This window comes from Pseudopipra pipra, chromosome Z (assembly GCF_036250125.1).
Source record: "Pseudopipra pipra isolate bDixPip1 chromosome Z, bDixPip1.hap1, whole genome shotgun sequence".
Classification (NCBI taxonomy): Eukaryota; Metazoa; Chordata; class Aves; order Passeriformes; family Pipridae; genus Pseudopipra; species Pseudopipra pipra.
Window position 1 is genome coordinate 33,928,202 of NC_087581.1, and position 16,596 is coordinate 33,944,797.

The 16,596-nt window shown below is 37.0% G+C and overlaps 1 protein-coding gene across 4 annotated transcripts in view; it reads left to right on the forward strand.

Moving 5' to 3' along the window:
- Positions 1-16,596, forward strand: part of FOCAD (focadhesin) — a 97,280-nt gene that overhangs the window by 14,817 nt on the left and 65,867 nt on the right. For 3 of the 4 annotated variants that reach the window (XM_064641564.1, XM_064641563.1, XM_064641565.1), the window contains 6 exons: positions 3,820-3,921; positions 6,660-6,864; positions 9,101-9,307; positions 9,739-9,826; positions 10,501-10,703; positions 15,432-15,689. In XM_064641564.1, the coding sequence (XP_064497634.1) occupies positions 3,820-3,921; positions 6,660-6,864; positions 9,101-9,307; positions 9,739-9,826; positions 10,501-10,703; positions 15,432-15,689 (1,063 nt within the window). The remainder of the gene's footprint in view (positions 1-3,819; positions 3,922-6,659; positions 6,865-9,100; positions 9,308-9,738; positions 9,827-10,500; positions 10,704-15,431; positions 15,690-16,596) is intronic. The other variant, XM_064641566.1, reaches the window with a different exon arrangement.

The following is a 16,596-nucleotide window of genomic DNA, read 5'->3' on the forward strand; positions in this document are numbered from 1 at the left end:
ATCTCCATCCTTGGAGATACCAGAACCTGACTGCATGTGATAATGGGTAGCTTTCTGACTACCTGCTGAGAATGCTTGAGCATATGGGTTGGACTAGATGATCTGAGAGGTCCCTTCCAATGTAAATCATTCTCTGATTCTATGATTATTTTTTTGGCTGACAGTTTTAAGGAGTTTTCTAGTACAGGGATAAGATTATGCTTTTTGAACTTATGGTGGCAATGGCAACATGAAGGCTGTATGCAAGAACACAATAAGTATTTTAAGACTGTGAATTGCTTCCCTCTCAGTTGTTTTTCCTGCTTTATTCTTATTATCAAAGTCAAGTTCCTCAATGTCTTTGCTGCGAAGATGATATACATGTAAAAATAAGTGACTTAAAGATGCATCTCGACCTACTTATCTAGAGCTGCTTGTCATGCAATTGCAGACTTTTGAAGGGAACATCTTAATGACTTCATTCAGCTCTTGAGAAACAATGAGTCAGTACTGGCATTAGCACCCTCTATTATATCCTCTGGAGAACGTTCCAGCTTAGTAGATGTCATGAACATTTTTCAAGTGTCTTTTTACGCAGTTAAGAGATATCACTGTAGGAGGCTGTAGCTATAATGGCTTAAGGATATAAAATGCATTGTTTAAAAGACAGGAGTCGTGTCGTTAATTAAGCAAAATGAAATAGTGAAGAAAAGTGAAACAGGCTTTGGAGTGCTGGATATGCTTGCATTTCTGAAATCCTTTGTTTTTCTAGGTATATTGGGTCTTCCTACAGAGTCTCCTCTTATAGAGCAGTTTTAGTTCAAAAGGCAGATAATGAAGGGTACTAAGATGGAACTCATTTGGAAAATTTCTTTTTAGTAGTAAAATAAACATATTTAAAGTCTCCTGGTAGAAGAAGCTAAGTTAAAGCAACTTAATCCAGGCTTTGTGTGAAAAAGAAGGTAGTAGGATGTGGGTGAAATAAAGAAATATCCTCTGCCCAGTAGAGCGAAGGAAGATAATTGCTTTTTTCCCTAACCACCTACCAAAAGAGAAAGTACTGGTAACATACAAGGAAGGTGAAATTTGGAACATTCAAAATGGTTTGAATTAAAGTAATAGACAATGGAAAATAAGCAGCAGACCTACACTTAGTGAATACGGTTTTTGTTTTCCCTTTTGGTTGCAGTCAGCTTTAATGAAGAGAGATGTCAGATTGTTTGATGTAAGGTCAGGGCCTTGTGCTTTTGAAATCTGATTTCTGGGTTTTAGTGTACAGAAAAACCTATCCATTCATTGTTATGTAACAATTTTGGTAGTTGTGCTCTATCAAATGCCATTAAAACTTGATTTTTTCTAAGAAATAGAAGAATGTATACAGTAGCTCACCAACACTAATCTGCTGTTACAGTGTTCATGTATTATGCTGTCAACAATGCAAAAGTATTCCATGTGGAAATCATCAATGAAGAATCAAAAAGCTCCAGTATGTTCTCAAGTGGTTTGCTATTGTCACTAGTATTACAGGGTAATAAGTAGATTTGGCCTAGGTCAATTTTAATTCTGAACAATAGAATTTGTTTTATAATACAACTTCTTATGATGACATAATATCATGAACAGTTCCTGAAAAGAAATGAAAGAAAATAATGTCTTGCAGATTTGGGCATTTTGTGGTTGTTGGTTTTTTTTTGTTGTTGTTGTTTTTAAGTTTGGTTGGTTTGTTTTGGTTTTGTTTGTTTTATTATGTTTCTCTGGGATAGAGTTAGCTTTCTCCGTAGCAGCCATCACAGTGCTGTGTATTTGCAGCCAGAACAGCGTTGATAACACACCAGTGTTTTGGCTACTGCTGAGCAGTGCTGTCCTCCAGCCCATCGCCATCCCTCTAAGGCCAGTAAGGTAGAGGTGGTCAAGACTTCAAGAGGGCACACAGCCAGGACAGCTCACCCAAACTGACCAAAGGGATAGATCTTTCATACCATACAACATCTGCTCGGGAATAAAAGCTAAGAGGAAGGAGCCTAGAGTGCATTCATTATTAAGACATTTATCTTCCAAAGCAATGGCTACACAGATTGAAGCCCTTCTTCACAGGAAGTAGCTGCACATTGCCTGCAGTGCAATGCTTTCTTTTCCTTTGCTTTCTTGCATAACCTTTGCTTTTCTTTAATAAATTGCTTTTATCTTGACCCGGGGGGGGGGGGGCTCCTGTCATCCTGTCAGCATTTTTAATGCTGGTGGGCTGTGGTACACATGTACAGAACTTTGGCTATAAATTTTTTGTGAAAGCTATTTAACTTTTTTTTTTTTAATGAACTAGTAGTTTACATTATTCTTAATGATTCACAGTGCATGGTTTTATTGTTTTAAAATTCTGGAATGCTGCCAACTTTCTGAATTCGAAATTCAGAGGAGGTAGAAAAATGCTTTAAAAATGCATATTTGATGGAGCAAAAGGCTGTCCCAGCGTTCTGAAGGGACCAAGGTCACATCTGCATCCTCAGAAAAGTATGTTGACTGCAGACATTGTTTCCTGATACAGAAAAACAGTCTGTCTCTGGATTTGTCCTTTGAATCAGATTGGAGCTCTGTTGTATTCAGAGATGTAACAAAAAAGTTGAGATGACCTAAAAGTTAAAAATTATTTGTGTTTTACTGTTGCCTCTCATACAAGATTTATCTTGTATGATTTATTTATGTTTCCCTGACCACTTACATATAATGAGTGGATAACTGCTGTGTCTGGTTGTACGTTTTGCTTTATCCTGAACCCACTGGCAAAAATTTAGGATAGTAGCACTGTAATGTCATTTAAAGATGTGTGTCTTATAGTGCTGTTCTGGCAATTCCTAAGTTAGTGTTGACAATAAATCTCATCTACAAACCTCATTTTTTCTACTGCTATTAGCATTATCAGATGCACCTTTTTTAGGCTGCACATTTTGGTGTTTCATTATTAGTCACTGTTCACTATGGAGCTTAGCTAGTTTCTTTCATCATCCAGTTTGGTGCAGTTATAGTAGTTTCAGAACACTCAAAATCTGTCCAAAAAGGCTTGCTTTTTTTCCTCTGTGGTAAGCCATTTTCATTTTGGACTTGATGTGTTGCATGTGCTGACTTTAGGAAGGTTGCACTGCCTTCAGTGTCATAGAAGCATTTAAGTGATGACTGAAGACATATTCTTCTGATTAGGAAAGGTAATTAATTTTTAAAATGTGACAAAGGTATTGAAATAAGCAGCTGCTATAACCCTATATGTCTTTACAAGGGCTATTCACTTTCAAGGTCCTGGCATGGTTTTCTGCTTCTTGCATTCTGTCATCTTGGAAAGCTGAAATGAAGCAATAACCTTAGCTTTTCTAGTCTTTGTACACAGATTATAAAAGACTGTAACTTCAGTAAAATATTTATCGTTTGGAAGGAAGTACAGTAGGTAGGTGCTGAAGGCTTGTACCTGTGCTTGGAAGACTGGACAGATGATGTGTGACAAGTGGTTCAGATTTTTCTGTGGATATTGAGCTCAGTACTACAGCCTAGTGCTACTACCAATGGCTCAAATCAGGCTTGAACAGTGATCCTTAGATTTTGTTTAATTTAAAAACAAAGAATGAGACCGATACTTTTTCAAATAGAGATATTCTGTTTCAATCTTGTTTCCTGAAGTTCTGAGAAAATATACTCTATTGACAGTGTAGCAGTCTTAGCAAAGCTGGTACCAGGAGTTGGTAAAACCAGGAGGTTAAATTGTCTCTTATCTACAGCTGCACTTATTTTGAACATAGCAGTTTTGCATACTTCCTTTCTGCATTAGAGATAAAAATGTTATGTCTTGTGTTTCAGGAGCGTTCCCCATCCGTTAATCACTGTCCTTGAAAACAGATCTGACTGCTGGCCAATTCTACTACAGCAGATAACATTATTTTTCCATCAGTGTCCAGAGAGGTAAATGAATGAATAATTAAAAAGTAGCAAATGTAGATAACTGAATCCTATAATTGTAACTATTTTTTTGAAGGCAGCTGCAACGAGCTGTAAGAATTCTGTCTTTTATGAAAGATAATTGTAAAATTTAATTACACCATTTCAATGTTTAAAATAATTGCATAAATAATTAATTAGTAGCATAATCCATCAAAATCATTTTTATAGCTTTTTATTAACTGTAGATAAAGTTTTTATGGATATAGAATAATTGGTGCAAAACTGATAGCACCTTTGGAGTTACTTTTTTTAAAATAAGCAATTTTGCTTATTAGCTTTGTTAGTTTTGACTGCTAAGTCAAAAAAAATTTATACAGTGCAGCTGTGACTCATCTATACAAAGTGATCGGATGATGACGGAAAAGTGCAGATGATTACGTCTCATGGTAAAAGAAGAGGTCTTGAAAAACAATGTATGCTTCTTAATTAAAAAAAATCACACCACAGTCTTATTATAAAACATCTGTAGCAATGAACAAATACCCAAATGCCAACTATTTCAACATTTCTTCATGCTTAACTTGAAGGAACTTACCCAATAGAGCTTCAGGATAAAATAACAAATGCTGTAGCAGCCTTGAAGCTAAATGTTTTCAGTGATTTTACACCTATATCTGTGCTTTTCAGATAAAAGTATCCCTCTTCTGTTTTCTGGAAGACTAATAACAGAGTAATAGTGCAGAGAGATTGGCTTCCGTATTCTGTTGCTATGAGTAAAGAAATAAATTTATTAATTTCTTAAATTTCTAGTGGGCCTAGACTACTTGATCAACAGTAAGACTTTCGAGCAAAAACTACGCAGTCAATTTAATTGATCAGAGTATTTTTGAAACTGCACTTAGCACATTTGTCCTTTCACTCAGCTACTAAATGGATGGGACTCATGAAGAGTCTCATCAGATGTATGAATGATGGAATGAAGTGTGGATTTTTTTGCTAGTGGCTTCTTTTGAATTAAAAGGAGTTGTTTTTACTGAAAAGGAAAATATTTTAAATTTCCTTTGTTGCTCTTTGTTCAAGGTTTCTGTGGATAGAGTGTTAGACTGAGAATATATCATTTAGGTTGAGAAAGACCGTTAAGAACATCAACTCCAACCATTAACCTAATGCTATCCAGTCCACCACTAAACAGTGTCCCTAAGCATGACATAAACAAGCTCCACATATGTTGATGTAGACCAGTTACTGAGTTCTTCCTACAGCTTTGCATCAAGACTGAATGTTGTTTAAAACGGACTTTTGCTTCCTTGTTGATTTGCAGGAAGACTCTGCAGAGGGATCTGGACAGGCTGGATCCATGGGCCAAGACCAATTATATGAGGTTCAACAAGGCCGAGTGCCAGGTCTTGTCTTTGTATCACAACAACCCCAGGCAGAGCTACAGGCTGGGGGCAGAGTGATTGGAAAGTTACCTAGAGGAAAAGGACCTTGGGGTCCTGGTTGACAGCGGCTGAGCATGAGCCAGCAGTGTGCCCAGGTGGCCAAGAAGGCCAATGGCATCCTGGCTTGTATCAGCAATAGTTTGACCAACAGGACCAGGGAAGGGATCATTCCCCTGTACTTGGCACTGCTGAAGCTGCATCTCGAATCCCTTGTTCAGTTTTTGGGCCCTTTATCACTACAGGAAAGACATTAAAGCTCTGGATCGTGTCCATAGAAGGGCAGTGAAGCTGGTGAAGGGTCTCGAGTCCCAAGTCCTGTGAGGAGTGACTGAGGGAGCTGGCATTGTTTAGCCTGGAGAACAGGAGACTGAGGGGGGACCTTTTCACACTCTACAACTGCCTGAAAGGAAATTGTAGCCAGGTAGGGATCAGTCTCTTCTCCCAGGTAACAAGTAACAGGATGAGAGTAAACAGCCTCATGTTGTGCCAAGGGAGGTTTAGATTGGCTCTTAGGAAAAATTTTGTCAAGAGTCTTAACAGGCTGCCCAAGGAAGTAATAGAGTCACTATCTCTGTAAGTATTCAAAAGACATGTAGACATGACACTTGGGGGCATGGTTTAGTGGTGGGCTTGAGAGTGCTGTGTTAGTGGTTGGACTTGAGCCTAAATGATTCTTTGATTCTAGATTTGTTAATGTATTGACCATGAGCTTTATTTGATTGTTTTAAAAATGGCAAGGACAGCTTGTATTCCTAATATTGTCAAGCCAAAAGATCTGTTCTGTGATAAAAAAATTACATGAAACAGGAACAACTAAGGTGGCTTCCCAGTAAAAAATTTAAGATCATTGTGCAAAAACTGATAAGTAATGGATGACATCTTTTTAATGAATATATGTTTTATGTGTTTTAAAAAGATATTTCTGAATAGTCTTGTCCAAATGCTACTTCAGAATGGCCCATTAGTCTATCAAAACATTCAGCAAGGAAAGACACTTCCTTGAATCTTGATGGAGGAAAAAATAAAATTTAGAGTGTGATAACCTGCAAATACCTGTTGAGTAGTAGTCATGCTTAAATATCAGGTCTTTTCAATATTGCACTTCATGGTATGGTTCCTGTATAAGGTCTTAAAACAATACTGTGTCCAAATAAGACCAAATTTTTTTGTGAGATTTAGTGATTCTGTTCTTAACATCTTTGTCTTAATTGCATCCTGTAAATTTTGCAGGTAATGTCACATTGCTTGGGTTTTCCTTGTTGCTTGTTAAGCTTTCAGTAGAAAGCAGTAATGGCAAACTTATTTCTTGAACTGCAGGGCAGAGAGTTCATGTGTTGGCATAATGGCTCCATTTCTAAGATACCTGTATTGTGAACCATCTCAGTTACGGGAATATGCTGAACTGCGAACGGGTTTACTTAAGATCTTACTTCAGCCTCGTGGGCTAAAGCATGAAGACACACCTTCCATGCTGGAATGTGAGATTCTTCAGCTTCTGTGTGATTTGATTCCACACCTTCAGGTACAGTTGTTGCCTGATCCCGCCTTTTACAAATATATGATATCAGAGCAATGATAGTAACATTATTATCTTGCAAGTGTACAAATACAGCATTCTCTTCCATTTTCTGTGGACCTGATTTGTTGATAGTACAAAAGGCTAACAAACTGTCTCTTTCTGGTAGAAGATAAAACTTTAATTGTTCAAATCTGATACATCTGATAGGATGGAAATTGAAAAACATGTTTACCATACTTATTTACAACTAATTGCCTCAGTAAACATATAGTAAACTTAGAAAGACAGTAATGAGAAAATGTTGTTAAATGGTAGGTTAATTGTCAGAAACATGCGATTTTTAACTTAAAATGGATAATATTAAAATGAAACAAACTGTATGACAAGTATGATTTAAGTACTTCTAGATATTCTTTTCTCACTCTTTGTGAGAGAGGGATTACTGGATCTGACAAAATTTAATCTTTTTGGAATATGCTGAAGCTTATAAGTGTGTTTTTAAGTTGCACAGCAATACATGCTAGGAGCTAGGAATTTTAATCTTTATGTCCACTTTGGTTATGGACCTAGGATGTCGGTTAAGCTTAATAGCTCAGCTTTGCCTCATGCTTTAATGTGACATCAATTATGCTTTTTTGTACCTATGTACCTTTTCCTTCCTCTTATGATATTAGGACGACATCTTTAGTTTCAGATGTATTCAGTCAAACATGAGGTGCTATGGTCTTATTGGCATGAAGAGAGGGTTTGTTAATATAAGTAATGTAAAGATAAGTTGGCTTGTTTCGAGGATATTTGGTATCATCTTTCTTGTGAGGCATTTTACTAGTAAAGTCTTCTTTGTACTCATAGCTACTTTTCTCAGTCCTTTGGTAAAACTATAACTTGTGTCATACATGTTTGTCTTGGCTCAGGTCAATTCTTTGTGATGACAGGTACATGCTGACCTTTTCTAGTCATAGAGACATTTCTGATTTTGTCTTGATTCTACCTGAGCTTCAGTATAACATTGTGCCTTGAATGTATGACCTAGCTTCAGACTTGGTAACATTTAGCCATAAAATGGCATTGAAGAAGACTTATAAAAAATCAGTTATGAGCCTTTCTTTCCTCCATGCACATTGGCACTTTTTTTTTTAAATTAGAAATCAGTTGCATATTTTTCAACTCATATTAATGCGTGAACACTTTCTGTCTTGCCTGAGATACAACTTTCACAACAGAAAGGAAAGTATTCCTTCAAGAAGCCTGTTTGATGGACTGTTTTATAATCTGTCAGTTCCTTCCCCTTCTTTCTCTGAACTTCAGGTTCTTCTTCTCTTTCTTTTAGCTTAGCCTAATTTAATCCTTTATGTGTAGCATAAATGTTGAAACACTTTGTCATTTTGTCTGACAGTGTAAACCAAGCTGTCAAAAGTACATCTCTTCACCTGCAGACTTTTCAGATGAGAAATTCAGTGGCCATGAGGCTTAAGATTAGAACAGATTATTTATAGAACAAAAAGGGAATAAAAATCAAGATGTTATGCTTAATGCTGGCTCCAGAGTTTGGGTTGGAACAGTTTGTCTGGAACTAGAATTTTCAAGAACTGTCGTCTAACACATGGGGACTTAGAGGCAACCTGCTTCTTGAAACATCTTTAGTTGGCTTTCAAGTATGGAGATACTTAATGCTTTGGGTATTGCACTTCAGCTTTTAATTTTTGTAGTAAGTAGGTTGCATGGTGCTTTATAAGCAGGTAAAACCTGCCTTTCTCTTTTGAAACATGTCTTAAAATCTTGGTTACATTGTAGAGGAAATATCCTAGAGCCAGATGTTTCTGTTATATTTATTATATTATTATTCTGTTATAAGAATATTTACCTGCTCTATGAAATCCTCAGACACTTTATTTTTTTATGTTGTTGCAAGAATCTTGAGGACTGAATGAATTGCTATTGTTTTTGAGTAAAAAGGGATTTTTCTCATCAACTACCATGAAATCTTTGTATTCTTTCACGTTTCTCATTTTACTTAAAAATATTAAATAGCAGTACATAAATTTTATTTTTTTTTAGGGAATTGGATGAGGGATTCCATGGTTTAGTCCATAAATGAGTTTCTGTGAAGATTTTGTACTATTTGCAATGGAAACATAGCAGAGCTAAAAGAATTAATTCTAAATTCTGTGTATGTATAGAAGGGGAACTAAATCATCATGTGTTTTGGCTTTGTTTTGTTTTAACCACCTCTCTACAGCTTAAAGACTTACTGCAAGTTACAGAAGCCTTGTTTTATCTGCAAGAGCTATTCCTCAGCCTACTACGCTATCCTGTGTTTTGGAAAGTTCAGTTATCTGAGTTTTGTGTGCAACTGTTATGCTTCTGCGAAGTGTGTTTAGATGTGACAGGAGAATGCTCATCTTTGGTCTCCTTAATAGAGGACAACTTTGAGCTCTTAAAAGAGGTAAGAGTATATGGGGAAAAAATAAAATAGTTTTATTAAATCTAAAGAATCTCATGTTTAAGACAGTACAGACATTCATACATGGCATTCATCTGCAGGCAATCAGTGTTGTTTCAAAAGCTTCTAATTTTACCTCTTGATTGAAGATCTTCAGAAGGTGAAAACTTAATTGATTCTGTATATATCAGTTAATCTTTTAGTTTAGGAATTGGTTTAAACTGAGCTAAAATGGTTTGAACAAAGTAACAAATTAAAATGTAATTATTTAGTTAAAATACTGTTTTTATACTGTTCATATTCTTCATTGCTTGCTCTGTCACTGCATGTGCACTCAGTGGAATTCATGAAGATAACTCCTTTCACTATTCTGATAGTTGCCTGTTTGTACTGTTTAATGACACTGAAACAGTGCCTTTTTTTTTTCCTCATAGGTATTTCCGGTCAACCAGTGTATAATTGGGCTAGCGCTTCTACTGCTGCAAACACCAGAAAGTCAGCAAAAGCCTGTCTTGAGTCTAGGTAAAGCTCTTCTTGTGAAATAGGAATCCACACTCTTAAAACTGTGTCTTTGCTTCTTCATGTTTATGAAAATAGACACTGCATTCTCCTGGAGTTGGACTGGATGGTGAAATGTTTTTTTTCTTAATAAATAGAATTTTTCCTGAATTTAAAAAGTAATGGCAATAAAGATAATTCTTCCTGCAACAGTGACTTTTCCCATGGATATGACTGTTTTTTAAGGTCCTCCTTGTCTTGGAGCTTATATGTTTAATTTTTGAATCAACAACAGGATATTCTCAGCTGAGCTTCATGCATCCTGAATGGTTTCTTTTGAGAGGTATTGAGAGCAGGCCTCACAGTCATGGCAATGTTTGGCTGTGCTTTTGACTTAGCAGTTTTGATTAATGCAGTTATTCCAATAAAAGCAAAGGACTGCTACATTCTATTTCTTGCTGCCATCAGGTATTTTGCTATAAACAACAGAAGTGTATGGGTCTCTTAATAAAATTGGAGTTTCACCAAAAAATCTTTTGCCTTTCAACTCTAGTATACACATACTGTAAATCTGGGACTGTTACTTTGCTTGACTGGAGTGTTTCCTAAAGATGTCTGTATCATGTCTAAAAGTACAAATTATGTTAATTCCTTTTTTCCTACGTGACTTTTTTTTCCCCCCACCTTGTCTTCAATAGCCTACAAGCTCCTTTCATGTTCAGAAACCAAGAATATCTCAACCACAGCCCTGACTTTGGTGATGCCCGTGCTACAGATCTTATCTTCTACAACAGTTGGAGACTGCCTTTTAGGGGATGATTCTGGAACTACCAGGCAGCAGCTGGCTGTAAATCTTTTGGGAATATTACAGGAGGAAGGTCTGAAGGATAAACAGGAAATGGTAATGTGATAAGGGTTTTTTTTTCTTCTCTTGGGGCAGGTAGGGGAGACATTTAACAATTTTGCTTCATTATCCTTTGGCTTGGAAAGACTCTGAATGTGTGAGCTTCTTTGGATAATACATGCTATGGAAACACTTGGAAGTATGTATAGTCCATAAAACTAGACTATTAGGGAAGTGGAAGTGTGTTTGGAAGCTAAATATTGTTTTACTTAGCAAATAGGATTTTTTTACTTTAAGAGACTGTATAGATTGAAGAATTCACCTACCTTATAAAGCAAGTAACAGGACTTACAGAAAACAGGATTATGTGTATTTACTTTGTTTCTCTCAGACTTGCTTATTTTCCTTGTCTCTGTCCTTTTCCTTAGTGCTGTATGCGACTGTTAACTACCATTCTTTCTCCTTTGGCTGAAGAGAGTTACAGAGTATCTAAGTGTCATTTAGCATATTTTAGCTCATTAACCTGATTCATTCTATGCTGGTTTTGGGTTATTGGTTGTTTTTTTTTTTTTGGTTGGAGTTTTGGGGTTTTTTTGTTAATTACTTATTTCCCACTTCTCTGCCATCCACCACAACAAGTCTCTTTGATCAAGATATGCTTAGAATTGGGGAAACTAAACTCCCTTTCTGCTTTACACTCCTGTTATTTTGCGTAAGGAGAGCGGTGATATGACCAGTTGGAGACAGAAACAGAATGCCAGTTCTGAGTTCTGCCATGTCTCCTTGTCCTGGAATACCTCACCAACTTCATCTTCTATTTCCAAAATTTGAAAAGGCAAGCCCATTCGTACTCCTAATGAAAAATAACTGTTTTAAAGTTCACTAAAGCTTACACTTCTTATTCTGCTCTGAAAAAATAGGTATGGGATGGCTTTAAGTAGAGCTCACTTGTTTTAATGGGACTTACTGGGTGACAGCCTGTACAGATGCCACTGGAGGCTTTTTTCAGTGAGGGATTTTTGAAGCACTTCGGTTCTCTATGCCCTGTGTCACTGGTCCACTTGTTTTGTTTTCTGTTGTGTTTTAGAAGCTATTTTAATGTCTTACATGACTACTGGGTTACTGTAGGACAAGATTACAGTACATTGTATTACACTGGCTTTCTGTAACAGAACTTTGTACTAATTCTGGTATTCTCTTTCTTCAGAAAAGCATGTGAAAGCTTTTCTGTTAAGGGTTTAAATCGCTTTTGATGACTAACTTTTTCTGTTAGCTGTGTTAAACTGAAAACACTTGTCTTTGGTGAGAATTCTCAAACAGTCTCTTCACTTCTGTCTCACTGATCCTTGCAGAGTTCATAGCAGGTAGCATGGCAGATCTTTGGTAATACATGGTTAGCAATTAGAATGGGGAGACAGACACTTACTTTGCCTTGTCATTGTCTGTAATAAGTATGCTCGTGACGTTTGGTTCTCAACTAAAAGATTAAAAAATATAGACTTTCTTTTCAATGTTCCCATGAGTTCAGTCAATTTTTATTGTAGGATCAGATCAATGCTAAGAGAATAAAATCTTGATTGTATTATTCTTAGACCTTCCTCGCACTGGAAATGGGCACAAAAAGAGGTAGGAAAAACCAAATGTTATGTCCACAGTGAACAAGCTTTGAATAAAAGCATTTAAGAGCAAACATGATTAAGTTATGGTATATTTTCATAGAATCACAGAACAGCCCAGACTGGAAGATCATCTGACCCAACCTTTCATAGGAACAGGAGCCTAGATGAGATTATCTAGTATCCTGTCCAATCACATCTTTAAAACCTCCAGTGATGGGGACTCCACCATGTCCCTGGAGAGGTTGTTCCAGTGAATGATTGTTTTCACTGTCAAAAATGTCTTTCTTGTAATGTAAAGCTATCCCTGCCCCTCTCCCAGGCAACTTGTGTCTGTTGCCCTTTGCCCTGTCATGTGATTGTTCATGAAGAGAGAGCTTCTGTCTCTTAATAACTGCCCTTCATGTACTGGAAAGCGGTGGTGCATCCCCCTTAGCCTTCACTTCCACAGTGTGAAAAGACCTAACTCATGGCACTCCTTTAGATGTTCTCCAGTCTGTCTGCATCTGTTTTGGAACTGTGGGGACCAGAACTGGGCACACTACTCCATGTGCAGTCTGACAGGTGCTGATAAAGTAGGATGATCACATCTCTGTCTGCTGGACATGGATGCAGCTCAAGATCCTGTTTGCCTTCTTAGCTGCAGCAATGTGCTGCTGGCCCATGTTCAGTGTGTTGTCCATTGGGACACCTGTGTCTTCCCTGTGTTTCTGCTTAACTGCTCGTGTATCTGAATAACCCTTTCTTCTTCTTGACATTTCTGGCCAATTTCAGTTCTAGCTGAGCTCTGACTTTTGTATCTGCATGCCCTAGAATCCTGGAAAGGATCTCGTAGTCCTCAATGGGTATTTGGCCACTTTTGTGTAGAGGGCATGCTGCTTCTTTGCTTTTAACCGCGCACACAAGTTACATGTTCTTTAATGGTTTTTGGTTTTGGTGTTTTTTGGGGGTTTTTTTGCATTGATGGTAGAGAATTGTTCTACCTGTAGTCCCATGATTTTGAAAGTTAGAATGAGGCTAACCTTCACTTATGTTTTGCCATTGAGGGATTTATATATATGTATATCTTTGTGTTGACGGACTGAAATTTTCTACCTAACCCACTTGAATGGAATGCAGTATTAAAGTAAAATTATAATCATAGGCTGTTTTTATGCAAATGAAATAAAGGGAGAAGGGAGTGAGTACTGTTATGTTGAAGCAAAACCTTTGGGGATGGAATAGGGAATGGGAAATACCAATATAATATTTCAGGCTCTACCAATTTTAGCAGGTTTTTTGAGGCATTTAAAATAAACAACAACAACAACAACGAAAACAAACAAACCCAAAACAACAACAAAACTCCTTTAATAGTCTGATCTTGATTTCAGGACCTATTATCTTCTAGAGGCAGGTAACTAAACAGTACATGTTACGGATTCTGAAGCTCTTCTTAGGGCACTGTATGTCCTTGGATAAAGTTTAATTACCTTTTTCAATAAATGGCGATTTCACATCTGTATTCAGAAGAGGTTTTTGACTCCAAGTGATCTTGCCAGCCAGAAGAGAGAGCATTATAGACTGCTGAATTTCTAACATACACTATAGTAAAGTGTAAATAATGGAATAAGCTAATTTTAGTGTTATTTTTAAAAGGTAATCTAAAATACAGTGGCATTCTACCTTCTATTAGGCAAAATAAGTTTACATTACAGTGTGATGAAATTCTGCATTTAGAACAGCTTTTGCCACTCAAAATCTCTTTTCTCTGCCCTTTAGAATCTGAATTCCATTTTTGATGTTTATTTGTAGACCTCTTTTCAAGTACTTTCTTGACCTGGTCTTTATATAAATGTTCTTCACCTAATCACTGCCCGCTAACTACTGTCTTGATAGTGGAGAGGTATTTCTGAAAACATTGTACTTTCTAAGGAAGCAGAGAATTAATAGTAAAGAAATGGCTTGCCTTGGATTAAACTTTTCTCTTTTAATGAATCACTTTAAAATTTATTTGCAGGAACTTTAGAATGTATATATTCTTACATATATGAAAATCCAACTTAAGAGGATTCCTCATTTTTATTTTACTACTGTCCTGCTGCTAAATGTTATCTTCTGTGACTGCAACTGTAGCTCACTTTGTTCTGAGAAACAAATCTGTTAAACAGAAAATGTAAAAACAGATTAACCTAAACTGTGATATTAAGTACTATTAAAAGTTAAGACAGTTTTCTAAAAATAATGTAGATGATAGTTAAACTTATGATTCTCCTGTCATTGTCGGGAATTTAAGCTTTTAATATACTCTAGTTTTATTATGTCAGTTTTAGTGAGGAAGTAGCGCTCCAGTCACCAACAGGAACAGGAGTGATGGATGTCAGATAAAGTGGGAACTCCTGAGTATGAAATTATCAACCCATTTGTAATTGTTTTGAGTCTTAGGCCTTCCTTCCTGATAACCAAGGACGTATTCCACCCTATCCCTTTATGTAAACAGAGGTATAAATATGAGGGGAGGAGATACTGAGATCCTCTTCCCTTCCGGTGAGCTTGGGAGACAGCAGGTCCCTGTGATTGGTCTTGCTCATCTGGGAGTTGAGGCCTGCTTAAGCTTGTTGTTTACCATGCGGAAGGTGGAGGGTGCTGGTGGTGTCTGGCGCGATCCTGCTTTTTTTCAAGGGAAGTATTGAGATTTCATTTTGCTAGTTCTTTATTTTGCTCCAGGTTTTCGTTTGTGCATATCTGTTTTGGTTTTGTCTCTTTTTGTTCCTTTTCCCTCTTTCCCTTCCCCTTTCCCTTTTTTCGGGGTTGTACATAGTATTCTCACTGTATATAACTGTGATATAGGTAAAAAAATATATATATTTTGGTATAATTCAGTTGGTTTTGGTTTCTTTCAGTTTCTATAGCTTTTTTCCTTTGCCCGAAGGGGGAGGGAGGGAAAAGGCTTTCACTGGGTCTCGGAGACTTGGTGGGAAGTCAGCTCAAAACTTACACACCATTGAAACATCCATAGTGCAATAATTCTTAGAAAGGATTTCAAAGAAATATATTGCAGTTTGTTATTTGCATTTATTGCATTGGGACCATAAAAAATGTTTTGGATGACAACTTGGATGTTACTTTTGGTTTTTTGTGGTACCTTATTTGTTTGATTGAGACTTTTATTTGCTTCACTTGTTCTCAGGTGTCCTGCAAACTCCTTTTTCCTATAACCAGCTCTTACAGTTCATTGTACACAACCTGGAAGATCATAGAGCTCCTGAAAGAGAAGTCCGCAGTTACTAAATGGTTATCTTCAGTGAAATCACTGCTATCTGTTAGCACTCAAGTCCCTGCCCATGTTTTTCTTTTGTTGGCTTATCTACTGATCCAAGAAAATGGAGACACTCTTCGTGTTGTGCTTCAGACTACTACAGAAATAGCCAAGGCTGATTGTTCTCAGGTAAAGACTTACTGTTAGTGCAATTTTTTTCAGGAACTGGATGGCATTTAGAAGCCCAAGAAGGGCAAGGCTGCCACAGCTTCATGACCCTAGGTCCAACAAGTGGCAAGGATATACCTTCATTCCTGGTGGGTACAGTAAGGATCCCTCCAGCAGTGGTGCATGGTCAGTATGTAGAGTAGCCTCTGGATCCAAGTCTCACCAGTTTCAGACATCTGGACATAAGAGCTTTTAAGGCTGCAGCTGGGCTGCCGTACCTGATGCAGACTGACCCTCATCCTGCACAGAGGTGCACACACATGTACCCTCAGCTGTCTGGAATTCACTTTTTGTGTGTCAGTTACAACAAAATATGTATTATGTCTGTGTTTTGGAGTATTTTTTAGTTATTTAGACTTAGGAAAAAGACTGGCGTATTTGTTGATATTTTCTAGTAAGTATGAAAATACAACATGAGGAAGCTGAAAAGAGACTACCAAACCATTTCCGAATTCTGGTGACCTCATGAATTATTCTGTGTTCTTTTGTGGTTACTGGAAGACTGCCAAGTCCCTTGTGACATCTTTATTCTTGCTTCTTAAAAATATGTGCCTAGTGTTTCTCTGCCTCAGTACTGAATTCAAGCCAGAATTATGCAGGATGTTTAAACTTTTCTGCATAACCTGGAAAGATAAAGGGGGTTATCTGGAAACAGCGATGTAATGCAGGAGGCATTATACAGAAACAGTCATATCTTATTTGTAAAATAGAGAAGAGAGCAGTATCAATTCAAATTTAATTTATACCATAAAGACAGGCTCCATTTGCTTTCTTTTCAAAGAGTTGGCATACTCTGCAGCGCAAGACTTAAAAAAAATTACAATTTTGACTACTATTTAAGAACAAATTGGAAAGCTGGTAGCATAAA